This window comes from Melospiza melodia, chromosome 6, assembly GCF_035770615.1.
Source record: "Melospiza melodia melodia isolate bMelMel2 chromosome 6, bMelMel2.pri, whole genome shotgun sequence".
NCBI lineage: Eukaryota > Metazoa > Chordata > Aves > Passeriformes > Passerellidae > Melospiza > Melospiza melodia.
Window position 1 is genome coordinate 28,762,915 of NC_086199.1, and position 24,946 is coordinate 28,787,860.

Here is a 24,946-nt window from a genome sequence, read left to right on the forward strand (position 1 = left end):
CCTTCTAATCATGGAGTGCACTACTCATACTAAGTCCAATTGATTGTCTGGTCTTCAGGAAGCTCAGTGCTTTCTTTTTTAGTCAGGTTATATCTATGAGGGTTTTTGTCTTAGCTTGACAAAATAATACAGAATTTGAAGAGCTGTGATGTCAGGCACATATTTTTTTGGCAAGTAAAAGGCATATTAAAATATGTAAATCAAACGGGTAATCAATAAGCATTATTAGGAACAAATATGTACATACGGGCATAGGCAATAAGAAGGCAAGCAGATATATTCTAGAATTATATAATAAGATTATTTGCCCATCAGGAAAGGCTAACTGAATTGGGTTTGTTCAGCCAGAAAAAGAGAAGCCTTTGGGGTGACCTGATTGTGGCCTTCCAGTACCTGAATGAAGAAGGATCTTTTACAAGAACACGACAGGACAAGGAGGAATGGTTTAAACTGAGAGTAGGTTTAGATTAGATAGTTAAAAAAAAATAAAAATTCTGTGAGTGTAGTGAGGTGTAGGCACACAGTTTGGAATAATTGGGAGTGGGGCTGGGGCTGAGCCTCATCCCCAGTGGGCACAGCTGTGAGCAGCAGGTGAGCAGCACTGACAGCAATGAGCCCTGGAGTGCCCAGGGGGCACTGCCAACCACCAAAGGGAACAGAGGGCACTCAGTGCAATGCATCAACATCAGGGGTATAAAAGGCTGGGCTAAAGAACAAGAAGGGCAGATGCTTGCAGCCTTCTGAAGTGATGTGATTTTACTCTGTGTGGGTGGACATCTGAAGCCTTCTGATGAGGTGTGGTGTTACTGTGTATGGGTTGAAGCTTTCAGCTGATCTGAATAAGCTGATCTAGTGGAAGATGTCACTGTCCACAGCAGGGGATTGGAATCAGATGATCTTTTAAGGCTCCTTCCAACCCAGGACATTCTATGATTGTTTCACAGCAAGATGTTGCTTACTAGTTTTTAATGATAAGGTTTTTGAGTATCTTTTTATAAGATTTCCCTTGTTGTGATATGATTACTTCTGTAAATCTATAAATAAACTACAAAAATGTTTCTTAAAAAAAGTTTGACAACTCAGTTCTCAAATATCAAAGACAGAAACCTGTAGATGCAACAGAGGAATTCAGTGCCGATGCAGAAACGTGTTTTTGTTTGGGAGCATCTTCCTCTTTTTTCTTTTCAAACTGTAGATGATCTCTCCTGGCCCTTAATGACATGCAGAAATTGAAACAGTAGAAGAGAATAGCGGTCCACAAGAAACTATTATTCAGCTGCTGATAATGAAGGACCAGCCCTTTCAGGAAGGTATAGCTAGCGTATCATATGGTGATGTCCACAGAGGGATCCTCTCGTAATCTTAGACAATTGTTTTGGAGCATGTAGTGAGATGTTTCATATTATTTATGATTCTGCACACAACCATAAAAATTACTATAATAGAAAAACATATCAGTAATATCTTTGAAATGCATTCAATTCAAGTTCTTCAGATGAAGTCTTGACCCTATTTAATATTAGAGGCTGTAGAGACTCTATGAAAGTTATGTCTTACATCATAAAATCTTGCTGTTTCCTTGCTAGCCTTACTGGACAACAGACATGACATGGAACAGCAGAGGCAATCTATTGCTCAGTTGCCTGTTCTGGCCTCTGCATTTGTTTCCAAATGATGTGAGAACAAGAGGGGTACTTTTCAAGATCTACTCTAGCACCTGCTACTTCAGTCATGAAATCACAGAAAATTCAACAGACTGCCCTTTCCCACCCTTATTAATCAATATTGTGTGGCAAGAATCGTGGAGACACAGAATATTCTGACTTGGAAGGGACCTGCAAGGATCAAGTTCAAATTCTAAGCAAATGGCCCATACAGTAATTGAACCTTGTTTAGCTGTTGCCACGATTATGTCTTTTAAACACATGACAGAAGCTTTAGGATGTAGTACATATTAGAGGATGGAAACTGAATTTTTGTTGTCTTTGTCTTTTTTCTCTGGTGTATGGCTTATATTCTCAACCATGCTCATTTGGTGGCAGTTTAAGTCGTTCTTTATTTAAGGTGTTAAAATTATTTTAACTTTGTGTGGCACATGAAGTGTGATTTTCCACATAGGGAGATTGTGTCACAGGGAAAAACATCAATGAATAGTATCTTAGTCTACAGTAGACCTGATGAAATAATTGCAAGATGCAGGAAGGATAATAGTGATGTCAGCTGCAAAAGATCAGGAAGTACATCTTGGTTTGATGACTTTGCACCAGCAGTCTTTAAATTTAAATTTTCTCTTTCATTGGTCTGCCATCAAGAATTCCTGATTGCTTAAGGACACATTAAAACATCTTTATCATTATAGTCTACTCATGCCAAAGCAATTGCTACATTTTCTTGGAGACAATTAAGATTATTTTGCCCACTAGCACTTTTATCCAGACATCATATACTATTATAAAGTTTTCATAACTAAGCAATAACATCTGATTTTGAGAAGTTTTATTTTAGGATTGTTTATCCCAAGCATTGCACTGATAAGTTGTATTACTTTCCTGAATCTTTAATTTCTACTAGAAAATGGATTTTTAAAAAGAAAAGTGCAATGGTTTAACTTATAATTTATTTTTCCCTTAGCATTTCAAATCTCATAATAATGTTTAGTATTCTTATCTAAAGGCTCTTCTTGGTGCTGCCAAACAATTGGACATGAGGCAATGGGCAGAAACTGATGCACAGGAAGCTTCACCAGGATATGAGGAAGAACTTCTTTCCTGTGAGGGTGACCGGGCACTGGAACAGGTTGTGCAGGGAGTTGTGGAGTCTCCCTCACTGGAGATGTTCAAGAGCTGTCAGGATCAGTCCTGTGCCACGTGCTCTAGGATGGCCCTGCTGGAGCAGGGAGGTTGCAGCAGATGACCACTGTGGTCTCTTCCAACCTGAGCCATTCTGCAGTTCTGTAATTTTTTCACCTTTTGAAGTCACCAGTGTTCTCTTCTGTGAGTCATAACCTACTCCAGTCTTTTTGATAATCATAACCTTGCATGCTGGAAGTATATTGCAACCTTACACCACAGTACCTGCCTGAAGTGGACTGTTATCACACAAAAATTATATTCTGTCATGCATGTTTTGCCTAGATAATCTTGTAAAAAAAAATCAATTTGTACAATTCCCTTTTAGGAGTTCATTTCTCTATCATAAGGTGTAGAATTTTGATAGATGTCAAAAATAAGCAAATGAAAAATAATATATTTGAATTGCTTTAGTACATTGAAAACAAAATTGTTATTTTATTTTTAAAAATGAGAATGAATTGATTATAACTTACGTAATTTTCCTAAGTCCTAAGCACTTGTCACATAACAAATTATAATCATAAAATGATAAACTAGTTTTTTAATTAAATAATTCTAGAAACTCAGATTCATCTCTGGATTGTATTGAATATGATCACATATGTGAATAAAGTTTATGTCAATTACACTTTCACTTTCTTGAGAGTCAACAAGATTATGGGACTCTGGATAGAGGGAATGAATGCTATAGTTAAGATCCTTCTGGTAAGAGTTCCCTGAGAAAAGAGCTTAGAAATTTTACCACACTGAATAGCTGTGCTCCTTTGTTCTTGCAGAAATTTCCTGAAGAAATTTCCTGAAGGTCAGCTGCAGAATTCATAAGGTCTCAGGTATGGATGGTCATCCTGAACAAATATTTAAACTGAGTCCTAGAGGAAAATGAAAGCAAATTTTATCCCTGGAGACCATCAAATCTATCCTGCACCAGAAAAAAAACCACTTCTGAATGTTATTTTGGAGTTTCCTCAAAGTAGTAGTAATCTTACAAAATGATTTTGCCATGTAGTAGATTAACCTGTCTGAGATTCATTTGTTAATATAGTATTATAATATAAATATTAATTAATATTTTATTACATCTTATAGTAGATATGCATTATATAAATATTGCTATAAACAATAGTATTTATTATTGTGTTATTCAATGTTGCTCAAATCTAGGATTTGTATATAATTATTTTTCAGCCTTATAAAAAAGAAAACATAGATTCCAAGTTTGCTATCTAGGTCTCCTTGAAGAATGGAGAGACCCTTGCATCCATAAATATTTCACCTATCTTCCAGCTCTCTCCCAGGCACCTTTACAAGACAACTCATTCTCAAACAACTTATTTGTCTCCAGTGACAGCAAGGTGAGTACAAACAACCAGCTTAGCCTAGAAACCTAGCTTTTAGATGGCTGAAGTTATATGTTGTGAAAACTTCCCCAAAAGGAAATGAGGGGTTTTTTTTTCCTCCTTTCCCTGTAGTAATTTCATGTGTACCTATGTCATGAAAGGCTGAGAATGAAGATGTTGCGTTTGAAAGCATTTTCCTTTTATTAGAGAGTGTTTCTGTCAGGAGACTGAGTGGAGTTTTTTGGTTTTGTTTGTTTGTTTTTTCAACAGGTATCACGAATTATCAATAACGTGTCAAAAGAATAAAGAATAGATTTTTTATTTTTTAACAAAGAAAAGGCAGAAAAATTACCATGCTGGAAACCATAACACGGTTTGCAGAATCTTTGTAGTTATTAATATTTGTATTTACACACCCATGCCAACAGCAGTGAGATAGCCTGAACTTACATGAAGACATAATCAAATTGTAGACATTTAGACACTTGCCTCTTAGAGTGGATATACTTACGCTGAGATTAATGGTTTCTTAACAGAGAGGTTTCTTACCACTAGAGGGCTCAAAATTGCTGTGTGTTTCTATGCATGAATACAACATTATATACATACTTACATGCACAAGGTATGTATGTCATTCATATGTGTGTGTTTTATTTGTGTGTACACAGCACAAATAGATGCACATACTTGCGTTTTAATAGACAATCTATTTTTATTTTAAAGATTTTGATAATTAAAATATTCTGTTATTGATATTGTGTTATTGATAAAATGTAATTCAGATCCTAGAGATTTTTAATAAAACCGAAATTCACCAAATACATGTGATATGCTTCTTTATTTTTATAAAGTAATTAAAGTTCTTAAGTTTATTCTCAGGTGACTGGATTTACCCAGAATGTTCACTTCATCACACTGAATATTGAAAACAATCACGATAAAATAATGTTCAAACTTCCATGATCAATGCCTGCTGTCATCATGTTTTATTAAGGTATGTAGACAACACTGAATAACATGGATACAGTTAATTATTTCATAAATGAATTTCCAAAAACAGTAACGCAGTGTTGCAGAATTGATCACACCAGGCATTTTTGCTTGATTATATGATTTATTCTTCTAGGAAATCTTAGAGATTCTAAAGAAATAGAATTCTCATGGAATGCTGACTGTTTTCTTTCACTAATGTGACAATTGCAACGATGGGAAAAATGGCTTTCAACCTGTTTTAGGTAATCCATTTTGATGTAATGCATAATCTTTGGGGATAGTGCAATCCAGTTCCCCCACATTATGACAATGCAATAATGAACAATTTACCCACAATGTCCAAAAGATACTTAACAAAAGTCAGACTTGAAAACCACAAAAGTTTGAGGTATTGATATTTTCTATACATTTCGTTCTATATATTTGCAAAGTAATATTTATCTAAGTATAAGAAATCTGATCTCAAGAGCAATGAAGCTTCAGATTATAACGATTAAAAATAATATATATTGTTGTAGAAATAGAGACACAAAATGTTTTACAGGCATGCTTGGCTATACATAATAAGCAGTTTAAATAGTTTCTGAAGAATATTTGCCTGTACAGAAAATTGTGCAAAGACACAAGAAAAGAGAAGGTACTCTTTTTGTGACACTCAAGTGTTTTGATTAATTGTAAAACAATGTGTTGAATACGATCACATATATGAATTAAGGCTACTCAAGTGAATGAGCATTTGCATCACTGAATAAATCTTTCAGGTTTTGATGCAGAATAATATCTTGGAAACTGGCAGAACCATATATGGCTATTGACTAAATTGTGGCTACTACAATTAGACACTAAAAACTGAAAAAACCCCTTAACATATTAATTTCCTAGAACCGTTATCTTCTATTGTTCTCTTAAATTGTTAAAAGTTGCACCAAATGTTTCATCTTTATAAAATGTTAAATTCTTAAAAGAGCACGGTAAGTTAACTTGGGGGATGGGTGGGACGAATTTACATTAAATAATAAAGCATGCTGGAAGGCCTATTCTATTGCTATTTAAACTTAGCTAAACTTTAAAATTACAGTTTGTTATAGTCCCTTTTTTGTTAACACATTTACTTTAAAATGAAAAATATGTGGAACTAAGGAAGATATTTTTGCTCTAAGAGTTTTAACCCCTATATGTCTTGCTTAAAAAAAAATAGCTTAAAATATGATTGTATATTATGTTATAATTCTAATCTAATGTTTTAATTAAATCAATATCATCTTTTGTGTACTTCTTCTGTGTCTAATACATACTTAGTTTATCAGTTTATTACTTGAACTTGGGAAATAACCTGACACACTGGATGACAGATATTAAAAGTGGGGGTTTTGACTGAGTTGGCTGACATATTCATCACATCATCTTTACTTCCAAAAGTAATCTCAAAATCAATACAGTAGACTGGAATATGCTGAAACTACTTTTACTGGACAGAAATTAAAAGTTTTATAAATTTAGAACACATTTTCTTAAGTGGAAGATCCATTTCCCTAATGACAACCTATGGATGTCAATAAATTTATGCCAGGAATAGGGTTCTATCCAGGTGGAGTTACGTGTTCCACTAGCTTCTTAAGGAAAAGCATCCTTATCGTGTCACACCATTGTTCAAATTGCTCTCATGATTTTCACATTTATATAATTGTCCCCAACATGACCATGGAACTATCAGAGAGCATTCAGCAAAGGTTGACCAAGATGGTGAAAGGCAGGGAGAAGCAGCCAGGGTCACTTGGTTTGTTGGAGCTTGGAGAAGAAGAGGCTGAGCAAAGACCTCCTCTCAGTCTTCAACTTCCTCAAGAAGAACAGAAGAGGGGAAACACCTGATCTCCTCTCTCTGGTGATTAGTGATAGGACATGAGGAACTGGAATGAAGCTCCATCAGGGGAAGTTCTGGCCAAAACCAGGTGAGGAAAAGGTGCTTCACCCAGTGGTTGGTCAATCACTGGAAAAGGGATCCCAGACAAATGATCATGAAACCAAGGTCCAAGAAGCGGCTGGATGATGCAAATATTTATTAATAAGAACCATAATATGGAAAGAGCAGTAATTTTCACAAAGTTCCTACATGACTCAAGAATTGTGTTGGGTAAAAGGAACTGCAAATATGAACTTTCTTACAGGAGTGGGGACTGGAACTCAAGTATATTGATGACTTTTTTCTATCCCTTTCAAAAGAAGTACATTGTTTTTCATCTGTTGTCAACAACACATTTTCAAGTGGAATGGGATATGATAGTTTTAATGAACCTTTTCTAAATTAAATAATATTTAGATTTTAATCTCCACATAACATCTATGTGACAATATAATCTCACAAATGAATGACAATCATATATTATTTCTATATATGTATTATGAATCTTCTATAATATGAAATTTTGTTCTTACATGTGCGTTACAGATAAGAAAGTTGACAAGACTTTCCATTATTAAAATGTAATTTTTAGACCAGTAGTTGTTAATCTGTTCTTCTCCTCATCTTTGAATATATTCCATAATATTATTACCATGACACACTATTGAGTTAAGAAATGCCAAATATTAACCAAACTTAAGTGGATAAGCTAACAAATAGAAGAAGAAATTCTGAACACAGCTTTTATAAACTTTATTTTTAAAAAAATCCAAACAACAAAACAAAACCACAGTAAATATGGGGTTTAGGAGATTAAAACCCTTTTCTATTAACACATACAAAGATTAGAGTTCATTTCCATTTGAAATAGGTACTGACATGCATACCAAGTGGGGTAAACATGTAGGACAAGATCCCGGGGCTCAGGATTACAGGGATCTAACAGCAGTCAATCCAAAGCAATGACAGCATGCAACAGAGGCAGGAGGTCCACTTATAAATACCTTTGTTGTGAGCCATGATGAATCTGCAAGCATTGTTGCTAATGCACTATGATCCTGTTTTTGAGGGGTTATTTTTGTGATTTTTTTTTTTTTTATTTTTAATCTCACTTGCAATGACTCAGTTCTGCAGCAATTTTATTTTTACTGTTTTAAAATATTTTTTTTCTGGCCCAGGGGAAACAACCTGAATCTTTAAATGAAAATAAGAATGAAAAGAAAAATAAAAATTTTTAGAAATTTTTGACACAGGAGTTCTACTTGGCTAAAATATTACAACAAAAATATTCTGAAAAAATTGCACTGGAAAAATAATCAGCCTTTTTAAAAATAAATATAATGTGAAATTTCTATAATACCTTATATGGATATGTTTGTTATCAACATAACACAAGGCTTCACCTTAACTTGTGATTTTAAATTATTGGAAACTGTGTCCTTAGTCTTAATTTTTGCAACTGCCAAGTTTTAAATTATATACCAGCTGTTATTTTATTCATATATAATTAATTAGAAATTAAAAAATGCATGTTCCTAAGTACTATTTTTATATGTATTTGTGGATATTACATATCCACAAATATTTCTGTGCAAAATCAATTCAAATTGCCCATCACTGAAATTTGACAAGAATATCTCTAATTGCAAGAATGCATTGCAGTCTATGTTAATATCTTTTACATATTTCGTTACACTCATCACTATTCTTCCCTGAAGTAATTTGTAAGGAATGACTTAAACCCCCTTGAAATCAATAAAACAGTTTTCATCCAGTAGATCCTTGGACTTCTATTTTCTAGAGCATATGAGTTGTTCCATTCCTTTTGGTCATGCACCCACTTACAAACATAAATAGCAACCTCATAGGTCTAAGTGAAATATAAATCAAAATCAGTTCTAATTTTCAACTAGCATTGAAATAAGAAAGTGTTTCTATGTCCTGTAAGTGATTAAAGCAAAACTGATCTCAAATTTTGGCACCTTTTCATGTTTCCAGTACTGCTTTCACTGAAACAAAATAAAGAGATGAATAGACCCCAAAAGTCATTAATAATCTGCCACCATTTCCTTCTGGCTCAAAATGGTAACTAAATAATTCAGATAGACTTGTACTACTGATGAGCTGTCTGTTTTAACCTCACTGCACTAAGGAACAGCCTTTGTCTCAAATAGGCAGCATTATGCCTAATCCCTGTGCTTTTTCTGGGGCCAGAGAGCCTTTGTGTGCAGCTGACACACAGATACATGTTTTCATGGCAAACTCAGGATATGTGCCAAATCATTCTGGCCAATTTATCCTGGCAGTCAGTTTTAGCTGTTTACCCTCCCCCACCAGAAGACTTTCCAGTTCAGGGGCATTTTGTAGGAATCAGTTTCAAGTGGGTAGAAATAAAATAAAATAGTAAAATTTTGTTCATGAAGGGCAATAATTTCTTGAAGAAGAAATGCTAAACGTATTTGCTAAACTTCAGGGAGGAATCTCTTAAAGTTCCTAGTGTATTCTTTCCTAAAATCTTGCTCTGCTGAAGATTTAATTTGTAATATACTGACACATAATTTTTTCTATAGTAAGCATTTAAAAAGTGTTTTTAAAGACATCTAGGTCTCCGTTTCAATAATATTAGGGACATTACTTTTCTTGCCTTTCCATTGGCAAAATTTCTACCATTGTATTATACTTGTAAAATTTACTTATGCTGGAATAGCCTATTATTTGGAAAATTGATAATAAATTATTCAGGAAAAGTGGAGTATCTTAACGGTTTACAGTTTACTAATACATTTTTACTAGAACATACTTGTCTTTAATAATCTCAGGTAGTATACATTTTACCAGTGAGCAAATTGATCAGAGCAACTCAAATTTCACTACATAATTTAATATAAATTTTGCTTACAAGAGAAAAATATCAGTGCCTTTTTCATTATTGACTTTTTATTTTTCCTTTGTCCACTGTGCGACATCTTTATTTTTCCCATTTTCGCTCCTTTTCCAGGATGATTTCTGATCTTTTCTACTAACATAATTTTGTATAGAAATTGAACTATAGCAAAATTCTAAACCAATCCTGATTGAGGGCCTATATTGTAAGATGATTTTATTCCAGCAAGGGGACCAAGCTTGACAAGAGAATCAAACAAATTATTTTGCTGTTAATGTATCTTTCTCGTTTCTTTACTTCTTGTAAAGTGCCAGAATTTCAAACAAATAAGACAGTTGGTGGTGGGTGGGCAAAATGACACATAAAATAGTAATACTGTTAGAGCAATTGCAATAACAGATTGGAAATAGGTATGCTGATTGAAAAATACACTGTTCACCATGCTGTTAAAGGAATGAATACTGAGGCATCTGGAGTGATGGCTGGCTGAATTCAGTTTGCAGACAAGAGGCTTCACCAGTGTCCTTTTGTAAGACAGTAACGAAAATACACAATCAGTAACACTGTAAACTGACAAGCTACACAAGGAGATCCTGCTATTTCTCACACATGATATTACATTGTTTCATTACAGTGGAATTACTCATAGTTTATAGCAGTTTTAATCCCTGAATATCTATTTTCCTATTAAAACCAAAATAACACACCAAAAACAAACAAACAAAACCCCAAAACACAACCTAAAGAAAACAGAAGATGCTACTATTTTTGGAAGGCAATTGAAATCTAGTCTTTATTTTTTTTTTTTTTTTTCATTCTGAGAAATGAAAGGTCTTTAAATTACTGTACATAAAGATTACCAGGTAGATGATTTTTGGAGTAAGTGTTGAGCCACTGGAGTTTCAGATATCTGGATCCACAGTGTCAATTCCTTGGAAAAGATGAAAATTACCTTGTCCTGAGGCTATCTTGTTTTCTACACTGAGATCTGGCTAAGTCCCTGGGTAACTCCTTATAAATTTGATCTACAGATTCAGCAATGAAGAACTCAGATCAGTTCAATTCCTTATTCCTGAAGAAAAGTAAACAAAAAAAAAAAAGAATCTGTGAATTTTGCTGAACTTTGTCAGAATAGGAGACAGGTGACCACTCTGCTGGGAGAGAAGAAATGGACATTGATTTCCTACAAACACTTCCTTCTTCCACCACCAGAAAAAGAATTTTAGCCAATATATTCATGACAAATAATATGGACACATTTTTACTGATTTTAAGTTATCATCCTCAGTTTCCTAGAAAAAGAAAGCTACTACATAGCACTGATCTGCAATATGAAAAAGTTTAGCAGTTGTCCATGCTCTTTTCAGTGAAGAGTATGACTTTGGCTTTTAATTCAGCAATATATATATAAAACATAATGCAGATAATAAAAGCAATGTAAATGTGGAAAATCAGATAGTTGGGTCATTTTCTGTCTAATACACGTTCAACTTTTTTTCCAAATGCTGGGTTTGATTTTTTCAGGTTAATATTGCTGGAATCTTGGATAAGTTCCACTGAAATTAAACAATTTTACTGATGAACAAATTCTTCAGTATTTTAATATGCAACAATTGGATAATTTAATCAACAATAATAATAGTTTAACTGTTAGGTTATTGGAGGAAAAAAGTTTCATAAACAAAAGATGGATATTAAAGACTTGAAAGAATCTTCTGAGTTCATCACTAACTGTAATTTTAGTAAAGCCAAAGTTTACAGGAGTCACATCAACCATCCAGTAATAAAAAGTTGCCAGTCCTTTTGGACAAAGACATAATCTGTTTTCTTTTACCTAGCCAGGATGTTTAAGAGGTATTGCTTTTCATCTAATGATTATTGGACTCTGTCATATTTCCCATAAGGGGAAAAATGAACTCCTCATTCTGTTAGTCAGATGAGAACTATCCATCACCTCTAAAAGAAACAGGAGATTGTGTCTTGTTCTAAAAAGTAGACTTTATCAGATTAAGTGACGTTCACTAAAACTTCACCTGACTTACTATGCAGATTTCTATTTGTTAATATATATGCTTAATTTATCCCAGTTCCTAATCCCTTTCAATTCTAAGCATAGGTTTCATGTCTGTGGGAGGGATTAATTTAAATGCTACCATCCATATCTCCAGCAACTGAGAATTATTTTAGAAATAAAGCTGGCAAATGGAATTAGTACTCCATGTCATCTCTGAACAACCTCTCACTGAAGTTACAGAATACATTATACAGTAGGACAGGACTGATACAGACAGGAAAGAAATCGAGATCCCACAACTGTTTGAAAAACCTCTGGTCAGGTATGCCATTCTGGAGCTGGCTGAAAACAGAAAAGATGAACAACAGATGACAGACTCGGAAAAAGGGGAAAACTCTACTGATAAACACTTTTTAATATTTTCCATCAGTACTTTCTGCACAGATATTACAACAGAGAGGGAGCACGGTGCTATTACAGGCCGAAACAACTATTTTCACTCATGCTCCAGACCATGAACAATGCAGAGCAGTTGCCTGCATTTTGCTAAAAGCTGTTCCTTTCACTGCCCCAACCCATGACAAAGACCCAGCTTGCTTTAAACTCCAAGTGACCTCTGCCACTAGAGGGCTTCACTTAATGTGATATTCCCCCTTAGACCTTCATAATCACCGCTGCAAGCAATTAAATAAGGAGAAAAAAGTGCATATTCTGAAGCATAGCTGTAATAATTGAAAATTTCCTTAATACTAAATCGGTATTTGTTGAAATGTTGATGACGTGCAGCTATCTGCCCAGTGAAGTAGAACTGTTACTAAGAAACTAGCTGAGAGGTTAGTTACCCAGCTAAAGCTAACTTCTTCAAATAAAAACCTTCCTTGAAACTGTAACAAAACCTTCTAAAACTACTAGAAAAGTTGAAAAAGCTTGTCTAAGTGGGACGAGAGATAATGTAGAGGGAAATCATTAAACAAAAGGCATTCTGTAGAGACGAGGGGAGGCACTTGTGAAACAGCTGTCGGTAAAGAAACAGGCTAACACAGGACAGACATCTGCTGAGTCTGAGGAAATTAGGTTTCAGGATTACCACTTTTTCCTCTAAGCTTATGGAAGCTAGATACACAAACAACACAGACACTTATCAAGTTAAAACAGTTTTTTTTATTCTACACTTTAATATTTCTGTCATTAGAATGAAACGATACTTTTGTTTCAAGAATGCAATCAAGTAAATGCTTTATAAGCTAATTGGAGATCCCAAAGGGAGGACTTGCAGGTGCTGAATCCAATCAGATCTGTCACATAATTAAAATTGGTGCAGGGGGCACAGTAAAACAGATGTGGTCTAAAAACCAGGGAATTGTTTGTTTCAATGTTGCTACAGATGAATGGGACACAGTCAGTGAGATAAAGAGAGCAGTGTTATAATTTATCCAGTTCTACTGCGGAAATTGACACAGGATGGCTTAACTTGAAACACCGTGGTTTTTATTTTTATCATCAAAAGTTTCTGCAAGACATTTGCTTGGTTTACAAATATAAAAGAGGCCTCTTAGGACTGATGACCCTACAAACTGGACCTGAGATTTACAAGTCATGCTGTGCTCTTTCTGGCTCAAACACCAATAAAATTCTTTGGCTATAACTTAGTAAAGAAAATGGAAGAGCTAGAACCAGTCCCCAGTTTGCTGTACCATCATTGTGTCAGCAACTGCCAAGGTAACAGAAGCCTAGAATTTTATTTCAGTCAGTAAACTAAGCAATTATGAGTCAGAGTATCTTAGATACAAGAGGTATATGATGAGTAAGAAAGTTCCATTTTTATACAACCATTTTTCTGACCATATATGCTATAAAATTTTTACTGGATCTGCTGCATCTATTTCATCTGCTGGCAAGGAGGATAGATATCACATTCCTGGGACACAATTCCCAAAGAAGTCATTGGAAGTTTCCTATGTACAGTGCTGGATTGAGTCCTTAATTTGTGAATGCATTTGGGCTGGAGCCTGTTTAGATGTTAGCATGCGCACTGTTTAATACCCTATAATGCATTACCTATCTGACTTGCAATTTGTAAGCAGAGGTGATGTGCTATATATTATATATGATGTGTGTATTTTAAGTATTAAAAATTGTTTGGGGCAGTATTAATGGTAAGTGATTACTAAAACTAAGGCTGTCTCCCAGGGAGCTTAGAATGGAAATTGGATTTCATCCACTAACAGCCAGGTTTTAAGCCCGTGTATTAGGAGGAATCGAGTCAGCAGCCATGCCGCGCACACACACACATCAATACGAATTTAGCACAGAGCGTGGTGTAGCGCAATAAACACACGTCCCTAAATTTTGTACGGAATTGATGCTCCAGAACTGACCACTACCGTCACAGTTACAGCAGTTTGAGACTTTTCAAAGGAAAAGAGTCAATAAATAGCAGAGTGAAATAGTAAAAATGCTTTCCTGGTGCACAGACAATTCCCCGAGCCATGCCTCCCCCCCCCCCCCCCCCCCCTTCCCCCCGAATCTTACAACCTCTTAATATTCCACCTGAATAATCTGAGATTTGTAAGCAGAAATAACCTTCGCCGTAGCGAAATATCTTTAAATTCTCTACAAAATATTTAGGTAAGAAACGCGGCTTTGTGTCGCACGGCTCCGGCTAGACCCGCCGTCACAGCGTAACAACAATATCTTTATTAATTTCTTCCCAAGCCTGCGCGATGCAGCCCGGCGCGTCCGCGGCTCCAGCGCGGAGCGGCAGCGCTGCCCCGGGCCCGCACCCGCGCTGTCCGGCGGGGACGGAGGAAGGGCCGAGCGCTGCAGCCCGCCTCGCCGAGGACACGTCGCCGCTACCCCGCCGCCTCCTCGGGCGATCTCAGCCCTCCTCCCACGCAGCTGCGGGCCTGCGAGGCGCAGCGCGTAACCCAGGTGACGCCGCATCCCGGCGGGGACCCTCCCGCGGCGGCCCCCGCGCGCTCCCGCCCCGCCGCCGCCCCCGCCGCAGAGGTTAAACCGCCCCCGCCTCCCCGCAACGGCTCCGCCAGCGCGGCCGGCATTGGCGAGACGCTGCAATCCCAGCCTCTCTCTCTTTTGTTCCCATTGGCCTCATCTCCCGCCCGTCTCCCATGGAAACCCCGCCCTTCTGTTTTATCATCCCCCCCCCCACGCCCCCCCCGCCATCACCCCCACCCCCCGCCTGCCCTCGTACACCCCCGTCCTTGTGCCCCCTCCCATGGTTGTAACCTATCCTGCCTTTAGGGTTTGTGCTGTGCGGCCGAGGGTGGCGGCCCCGGCCCCAGGCAGGCGCCCGCGGTGCCGGGGCTAGAGGCGAGCAGCGCCGCGCCATCCCGGCAGCGATTCCCCCTCTCCACCCCCGGGCACGCCAGCCCGACAGCGAGGGAGGGCACGGGAGCCCGGCAGCGGCGGCGGGCAGCTGAGCCGCAGCGTCAGGCGCGGCACTGGGGCGGGCAGGGGCGGAAGGGGGCTCAGAAACAGCGTGAATCATCTCCCACACTCTCCCTCGCCCACCATTTACACCGCTCGCTCCCTCCTTCTCCCCCTCCCTTCTTCCCTCCCTCCCTTCCCACCGATTCTGTCTCACTCGTTCTCTCTCCCCTCCTCTCCCACTCACTCTCTCCCCTCCTCTCCTCTCCCACTCACTCTGTCCTCTCCTCCTCCTGTCTCACTCTTTTCATTCTTTCCCCTCCTCTCCTCTCCCCCTTTCTTTTCCCTCTCTCGCCCCCCTCGTTCCCCTGTCTCCCTTCTCCTCATCTCCTGACACTGCACTGCAGCTGCTCCTCCAGTCCAGTCCTGCCCGCTTCCCTCCCTCCTTTCCCTTCCCTCCCCCCGGGTGCCAGATAAACAAGGCGCGCAGCATCCTCGACAATCCCGATCTTAGCTCTACATTTTCGAAAAGGACAAGAGAACGGGACAAGCCCCCTCCCCTCCTCCTCCTCCTCCACCCCCTTCCTTCTCCTCCTCCTCCTCCTCCCCCCTTCCCTCCCTGCCCCCCCACCAGAGAAGGGAAGAGACAATTCTCCTCCGAGCAGCAGCAAACATGATGGCGGCAGCTCCCATCCAGCAGAACGGGACCCACACCGGGGTTCCCATAGACCTGGACCCGCCGGACTCCCGGAAAAGACCGCTTGAAGCCCCCCCTGAAGCCGGCAGCACCAAGAGGACCAACACGGGCGGTGGGTATATCCTCTGTCACCTCCCTCCCACCCCCACCCCCCCCGCCCTACCCACCCACCTCTCCGCTTCCCTACCTGCCTGCCTCTTCCAATCCCCCAGCCCCCCCCCCGCGCCCAAAGATTCCCATTTCTCTAATGTTATCATTCATCAAAATGGCGTCGGTTTTCAGCATCTACCAGTCTTTTTATTTAATATCCACGCTGGGGCTGCACAGCCGTGACCCTACGGAGGCGAGGAGGGAGCACAAGGGGCTCCCGCAGCCCGGCTATCTCCCTCGCCCGTTTTAAGGATGGGCGACAATAAATGGCAGCTGGAAGGAGACGGCAAACGCTCTTCCCTCCTTCCACATCCTCGGGGTCGCAAGTTGAATTTCAGCCTTGCCGTGCGTTTTCCTCCTCCTTGGCCTCCCTTCCATTGTCAGCGCGTACACGGCGTGTGTTTGCCGTGCCGAGCCGGGGGCGAGGGCTGGCTGGTGGCGGGGGGAGTCGCCCCTCGGCTGCGGGGACTCGCTAGTTAACATCCTGCTGTTCCTGGAGGAGATGAGTTATAACGGGACCAGCATCTCCTTTATCCGTTTGCACTGGAGTCGTCATAACAATGCACCGAGGCAGAGGTGAATTTATTTGCCCAATGTTGAGAGCAGTGGTCTGGCTATACGTAGTGCATGGTTCCCCAGCTATACGGGTGGGCACCACTGTCACACACAGGCACTAACTGAGACGCTCTGTAGTCTCAGGGAGGAGAAGTATTGTGAACTTAGATCGTTTCCTCTGCTTAGGGGTAAAAATAACCCCAAAGAACCAACTTTATGAAACACGTTTCATGGTATTTTGATATCCGTGCCAATGGGACATTGTCATAATTGCTGGGGAGAACACAAGTCTAGGGAACCAGCGTATCCCTGTTGCCTTGCACTTCTTCAGAGACAGTTATGGAAACGTCCTCAGACTTCAGTGTAGCTGAATTTAGCTGTGGCATGAGGGTACTGAAAATTTTGCAGTTTCCAAATCAGACTGGGATCCTTTTTTTCTTTCTCCCTTCCATTCATTCTATATATTTTGCCTGTTTTGATTGTGTGCTTTAGTGCTGGTGATGGGTAGAGGACTGGCATTGTCTATCTTGTCACCTTTTAAGTGTATTTAAAATAAGTGACTTAGGCTTTTGATCAATTGGGAAAAATTCTTCTTAGTGTCCTTTAATTAATGAGCTTAAAAGAGATCATTGTCGCTTAAGAAGTGCTAAAGGAATACATGAGGATTACTTAGGCAAGTGATTCCATCCTCACCATGTTGAGTTGTTTTCTTGGCAGTGGCTGAAATGCTTGGAATAAAACCCCACATTTTGGGTGGGTTATTTGGTAGCAGAGTAGTCGTTTTGCTCACTTAAGAAGAATGCAAGCAATAGCTAATTGCTGTTCTCATGTGTTTGCTAATGACAAACAAATAACCCATTAGAATTTACAATTCGTTCTTTCCTGGTTTTGTCATTTCTTTTGCAGTATTTCCAAGCAAGGTTGTAGTTGTCACTACCCACGTTTTCATGCAGGGCTGTAGTTTTTTTAAAGGGGTCTGATCATTTCTGCATGCTGTGGTTACCATTGCAAAAAAAAAAAAAAAAAAAAAAAACCAAAAAACAAGGCAGTCTACCTTTGAAATATAATTGCAATATTATTCTTTAACTGAATTAAGGAACCTCTGTAGGTTCTTTGCTTAGAATAAATGTAGATATTTTAAACTGTCCAAGGCATAGCCTAAACATGTCTTGTATAATGACGCAACTGGTTAGATATAAATGCATGAATTAGTGGAGGAGTTTAAAGATTTTACCTTTTGTTTATTTGTGGGTCTGGGAAGGAAAAATGACAACTTATAACCCATATTAACCATGCATATCTCAATTTTTCAGAGGATGGCCAGTATTTTCTAAAGGTCCTCATACCTAGTTATGCTGCTGGATCTATAATTGGGAAGGGAGGACAGACAATTGTTCAGTTGCAGAAAGAGACTGGGGCCACCATCAAGCTGTCTAAATCCAAAGATTTTTATCCAGGTAGGTGCAAAAATTAGCCAATTCTTTTATTTTTACATTCTCCGGCATGTATGTACATTTCAGTGTGTTTCATATATTGACGGTCAAGTGCAGCAGGAAGCATTGTCTCAGAAAAGTATATTTCAAAGTGCAATTGTGAATATAAATATTCTGTCTGTTTTGGCTTGTGGAATGGACTGAACTGGATGCTAACTGCTTGAAATAGGTTTAAAGTAATTTACAGTATTTCTGCAAAAGATTATTTTCATTAACACTGACTGCTTTATTTTTTATTTTTAAAAAATCTAGCTTTTAGGCACCAATGTGACAGGTGGTGTAAAGATAATTGTTCGTTTGAAGTTTCCAGACATTATAATGACAATTAAGCTAGAATGAGTAAAAATGAGAGACTGCCTCGTAAAGAATGGGCCATTTACTTTAAATCCATTATGTACCTTCTTTCTGCTTCACTGCTTTGCTCATTGGCTCTGGAGTGAAGTAAAGAGGACAAGTGCTGCTCTTTAGATATTCTTTATATTGTGTTTATCATGATGGTGGAAGAAAGCTCTGTTATAAAACTGAAATACTTTGGATGAATAAAAAAATTAGCATTTTATATTAGCTGTATTAGTGCACATGAAAAGTTTTTAATATTTGAGTATAACAATAAAAAATACCTGAATTAGCATTCCTCCTTTATAAGATTTCTGAAGAGGGAGTCTTATGTAATGATAGACAAGATTTACCTTCTGCAGTTGAATAATTGGGGAGTTTTTCCGAAAGATGAACAAATTAGCATTCTGTAGTTGAACTTTGCTCTAGAGGACTTTCTAAAGAAACTGATGCAAAATAACATAGCTGACACTTTTGTGGTTTGATTTTGTTATTTTTGAAGAGTAACTGGTGGTTTAGAATTGAGTTGACTAGCTGTTGCTGACTTTTTTCTTTTTGAAAATTAGAGCTGCTTTGCATTTGCTCTATTTCAACAAGAGTGAATTCTACAAAATAGCAAAGGCAGTTGGTATGGATGTAAACAGGGCACAAATGTTGGAGCATTTAGCTTTCCTGTTCTCTGACTTTACAGTCAGGCAGAGGTGGATAACTTTTCATTAACAGAGATATTTTGGTCTATTTACTAATATGATTGTTGATGTGGAAATTCTAATGCACCTGTTGTACATCTCCTTATTGAATGTAGTTCATAATACTTAAAAGTCAGAGATTGAAGTGTTGAATGTAGATTTTTTTTTTTCTGTTGGAAGTTACATCTTATGAACTGGTGCTTGTTGTTTTTGAAGCTTTTTTTAACTTTTTTTTTAGGAAGGTAGGAAAAACATGATCCTTTTTTGAAAGGTATGTTAGGATAAAAAAAAATCAATGTAGAATTGTGAAAACTACTGGAAGAAATAAAGCATTCTAAAGAGCCTGATTGCAGAATTAATAACATAATCTGGGTAAAGAGCTGCAATAGTAAATTAAATTCACTGTCAATAGATGAAAATGAAATAGATTTTCTGCATTATACATGAGGGGTTATCAGATAGGCAAGGATGTTACAGAAAATTGGTGTTTATGAAGAATATTCCAAATAGCAAATTATGAGCCTTTTCATTTTACTACAGTTTATTTACACTCACTTGGAAAGGATGCTCCAAAGATTAGATCTTTTGTTCAGTGCTCAAGTATAGTTCCTCTGTTTTTGGATTAAGTCAGAACTGCTTTTTTTTTTTTTTTTTGTGTGGGAAACTATAAAGATGCAGCAGTAGTAACAGAAGAACCTTTGAAAAATAAAAAATCGCAAGCTAGAATGACATGAGAAAAACATTTGTGACATAAACATATTCTCTCTTAAAATCAGCAGCAACAATATAAATAACTAGGGCAGGGACACTCAAACATTTTCACAGTAACAGGTGCAAACAGAGTTCCAGTTCGACTTTGTTCAGTCTGCCCTGAATTTGCAGCCACGTTCTGTCATATGCAAAGTGAGTGTTTTCAGGAAGTTGGTGACTGATACCTGCTAAAGCATGGAGTAGGGATGGGAAATGGATTCCAGCGTGGCTAGCTCTTGTTAGTATTTCTGTTTGCATCTGACCACCAGCCTGTGGAATATTCAGAGGTCCTGTCATTCCTTGAGCTGTTGGCTTTTGGGTTTCTTCCAGCCTCTCTTGCTCGTATAACATTAGGGAATACAAGCCTTATGAAAGAACTAAGATTAAGCTATGATTTATTTTTCTTATAAAGTTTTTTAAACAATTGCTGTTTTCCTAATAGATCCTTACCTCTGATGCTTGTGACTACAAATATGTTTAATGAATGTTTCTCTGTGGAATGTTGTGTCGTTGAAGCTTCTATGAAAGTTTTCTGTATTTCCAAAAAGTTTTAGAAAAGTGAGTAAGTTCCTGTTTGGAAAGGAGGAAGGTGCTTGTAATACAGAAGTTACGAGTAGTTCCTATGATCTAATAGTGTTTTTTTCTTTTCCCTCTGTGATATAGGACTTCAGTATGCAGACTGATTTCTGTTGGAATTATTTTTGTACGTCAAAAGGTGACATAATTACTGAAGAATTATATGGCAGCTCTAATTACAAGAAATTGAAAGAAAAAACAGCTTTGCATTGAACATTTTAGTTTACAAGATAGGAAGTCGTATACAAATACATTACTGTCCACTACAGTTTGATTTTTGAGTGCGCAATTTATTGTTCTCTTTTCAGGTTACCTGCTGATTTTTTCTTGTTGTCTGGACTCCTGCAATTTGACTTTGGATATTCTGATTCTTTTCTGTTCAGGCATGTCCCCCAAGACTAGCAGAAATAAAATGGCAAAATATGCCCTACTTTTAAGCTAAGTGGTGCTGATCCTTCTGCATAGAAAGTACAGTGTGTATTGACTTACTAGTTTTGGTTCAAAAATTAAATACAGATTTAGCCAACTTGATAAAGAAAGTGGCTATTCTTTGAAGCTATTATAATGTATGTTTTTTTTTGAATAATAGAAGAAAGATGATTTCTGTTGTCTGAAACTGTCATTGCTTATGTGTTTCTCATTCTGCATTTTAGTGAGCACAGGACTCAAAGCCACTCAGGCCATGTATATTTCTCCCTTGTGAATGCTGCCGTGCACTCTCTCTTTCTCTCTCGTGCACAGACTCTCTCCCTGTCCCTCCCTCTCTGCGTTCCCGCCCCGGTCTCACAAATGCACACACATGCACAAAATTATGTTACATCACATCGTGCTGTTTATCTTGCAACAGGATCTTGCCTGATCTGAACTTGGTGCTTGAGTGAATTTGAACTTGGTCAGTGTTTTTCAGTTTATTGGAATATGATGTCGTAGGTGTACTTAAATGAAAACATATCAGGAGCAGAGATTAATCAAAGCATAATTAAATGGGGGATAAGATTTTACTGGTTTTAGCAACATATTAGATGTGTTGGTCTTATAGAAGATTTCTAGTCAGTAATTATATCAGTTTGGAGAATATAAAAGGTGGGAGTTTGCTCTCCCATTCATGCAGACAGTGTATGAAGTAATGTGTGGCTATTTTGTGCTTCTACCAAGGGACTCCTGTTTTTAAATGTTTTCTGTTTAAATATCAGATTTTTTTGAATCGTTCATGTGTTATGGGAGATAGTCTAATCATAATAGTTATGATAGCTAATAGCTAATAGATAGCCAATCATAATGTCAGTGCCCTTCTGAAAACTCTTATTCTGACAAAGACCTTTCAAAAACATTGAATGTATAAGTAACACATTAAGTTACAGGAATTTATAATTAATAATCTTATATCATCATTACTCCTATAAACTGCGAGGAAGGAGAAAGGTGTAATATATCAAGCTTAGATCTCCATTATTATTTCCTTTATAGAAATAGCGTTTATCATGTTAATTGGTAACTCTTAAAAATAAAAAATTCTAGTAAGGAAAGAAATGTTTTAAAAAAATCAATGCTTGAAATAATGTTGAAGTGAAATACTGGTTTTTCAGCTATGGAAAAGAGTAGTGGTGTTAGAAGCAAGAATGGCTTTAGTTAATACCTGTCTGTTGTGCTGGTTCCTTGAAGGGCTTTGTCATACATCAATAAATGCATTTCATTTTTTTTCTTGATCCAACTTTTTTTCTTGAAATGTTGACATTAGCTAATTAGATACTACATAAGTATATATCTAAGATTTTTAGATTCTGATGCAAACACTTACATGTATTAATTCAAGGATAATGGGAGTGAGGATATTACTAAATATTGAGTAGAGATTTCAGAGGTGGAATCTAGAGCTGTATAGATTTTTAAAGTAATCACTGATCTTTTTACTAGTTTAAAAAAAAAGACACCAACCACCAAAAACTCCTAAGTGTTGATTGCCAGCTGTTCAGAGGGATAATTCTCAGTTGGACAGTTGTCTGTTGCCTGGTTACAGAAACGGAATAAAAAAAAAAAGTTAGCTTGTTAGCCAGCAGATCTGTAGTATTTTGCATTTAAAAGGAAGCTGAAACTGACTATGTAACTTAGTAGCATCTTGAGATTGTTACATATCTATGTACTGTCATTTAGCCGATGGTAATTTGGTAGGCTTAGAGAAATTTTGAGAAGTTAAAGTAGAAATTTGGCACTCATTTTATTCTACCTGTAGGGACTTATTCATGTTAATGAGTAAATCAACTTTGACATAGTAAATGGCTTTGGTTTGCAAGAAAGTGCTGTGTCTTTGTCTTGCATAGAAAGGTTTATAAGAACTTCTGACAGATTTGGAATGGTTAGTCTAACTTGAATAAATGACACGGGCTAACAACTAACTTTGTTGTCAAAATAAAAAGAATAGGTTGAGGACAGCTGTTATGACATGGAAATGCTGTGTTTTAAATTTTCAGCATTTTAATTGTGATTGGTTTTATCTAGGTTTCAATATGGTTGAAAACTGAAGTATTTTTAGTAGGTTAGAAAGGTTATGTAGATGAAGATGCTTCTAGTAACAGCATTGTTTTTTGATAAAGTCAGGATTTCTGTAAAGCAATTACTATTTAAAAAAAAAAATAAACAAGACTTAAGTTTTTCCCTTTCAAGAAGTTTCAAACTTCCATACAATAATTTTATAGTTTTTTGTAGGTAGATCCAAGTTTTAATGGATTTTTGATAGAGAATAGGTGTTAGAGATAATATTTAAAAAATATAAACAGGGAATGTCTGAATCTCCTGTTTTCCTCTTCTCCCTTGTGCAGTAAACAAAACACATACTTGCTTTTTATAAGGGGTGCAACCTGTACCAAGCAGTGTCTTTTTCAAGTACTCTTTGATCTTTGTTTGTTCTTTAGTTAATTTCATTAGCTTAGATATTGTCCTCAGTAGCTGACAAGAGAATTTTTGTCAGTGATCAGTAGCTTTTTTGGCCAGGGAAGAAAACCTTGGATTTAGTGAATTTGTCAGACTGGCCTCCAGAAATGGAGCATAGAGTGTTGGGGAAGAGGGATTGCACCTTGTTGTTATCACATTTCTGTCTTTGGACACGGTTCTCACATAAAGTTAAGCAACCTCTATAAAGATTTGGCTGGCAAATATCGTTGTTGCATCTTGCAGCAGTGCAGTCAGCTTTCCAGTCCCTCTTTGAGTTTATTTTTTTCTTAGCATTTATCGGTAGGCCAGTGGGAATGAATGACTTGGTGAGGAGTATCGTGGTTGCCCAGTGCTGGAATGCTGCAGGTAATTGGGCTGGACTGGTGAGAGCTGTGGCCGTGTGCTTCTCACGTTGCACTGCAGCTGCTGTTGATCTTAATTAATCTGACCCTCCGAGGCTGCAGTGTCACGGTACAAAACGCAGTGCATATTAGAAATTGGAAGGCTGCTTTTCTGACTCTTATTGATGGCCATGTTTCTAGGTAGGCCTTTTGGTTTTTCTAATTGCATTTGTTTGACACTAGCATAAAATCCTTAACGTACTTCAATCTAAAACTGTAATATGTTTTTCCTGTTTCTCAGATTTATCTGTTGAGTAATGAAGCTGATGCACGTGTTTTTGAAATGTCACGGTTATAATGGATTTAGTAAAAAATATTTCTGCTTATTCTGGCAACAGCTATTGTCTGTAAATGAAAAGAGTTATACTGTGTCTGGTATGAATTTCTGGTGTAGTATACTATATTCTGTAGTGGGGAATGCTTAGTGCTTGTTTTATTTAGGCCAGTCTTGTGGTTAAGGACTTCTAGTAGTATGGAAACATGGAGAGTTGGAATTTGATGTTGTCAAATGGAATCAATTAGAGTGCTGTGCATGTGCAAGGTTTTTAATTTACTGTTGATATATGACTGTCTTCATTCTGACTGCATGACATAGCTTTAGGAAAATAGGAGGTTTCTTACAATTCACACTGGTATTCAGAGTAATTTTTTTTCTCCCAGAGGAAATCTCAAATTATACTATAACCTAGAGATTTCATAAGTGTTCCAGTACAGATTTGTGTTCCATCCCATTTTTGTTTTGATTTTGGGGTTTCTCCATCCCAACTTGTGATAGATAGTTCATGGCATTATAAAGATCAACTACATTGCTTGTATTTTCATTGAAAATAGAGAAAGGATTTTCAGAATACTCTGCTTTAAATTTTCCCTGTATTTGATAAACACATTAAACATTTTAATACATAAAAATCACAAGATCTAAATTCCTATCCACCATGATCTTGTTTTCACTCTAACATATTGATAATTATGGTTGAATCTTACTGGAGTTTACTTAATATTAG

At 37.5% G+C, this 24,946-nt stretch overlaps 1 protein-coding gene across 5 annotated transcripts in view; it reads left to right on the plus strand.

The window, feature by feature from the left end:
• Positions 1–15,432: 15,432 nt before the first annotated feature.
• Positions 15,433–24,946, plus strand: part of NOVA1 (NOVA alternative splicing regulator 1) — a 139,136-nt gene continuing 129,622 nt past the window's right edge. For 2 of the 5 annotated variants that reach the window (XM_063160453.1, XM_063160454.1), the window contains exon 1: positions 18,100–18,226. Coding sequence is in view for 2 of the 5 variants with exons in the window: in XM_063160452.1 (XP_063016522.1) it covers positions 16,041–16,176; positions 18,083–18,226 (280 nt within the window). In the remaining 3 variants the exon portion in view is untranslated. Of the gene's footprint in view, positions 16,177–18,082; positions 18,227–24,946 lie in introns of those variants that run through there. The other 3 variants (XM_063160452.1, XM_063160451.1, XM_063160455.1) reach the window with 3 other exon arrangements.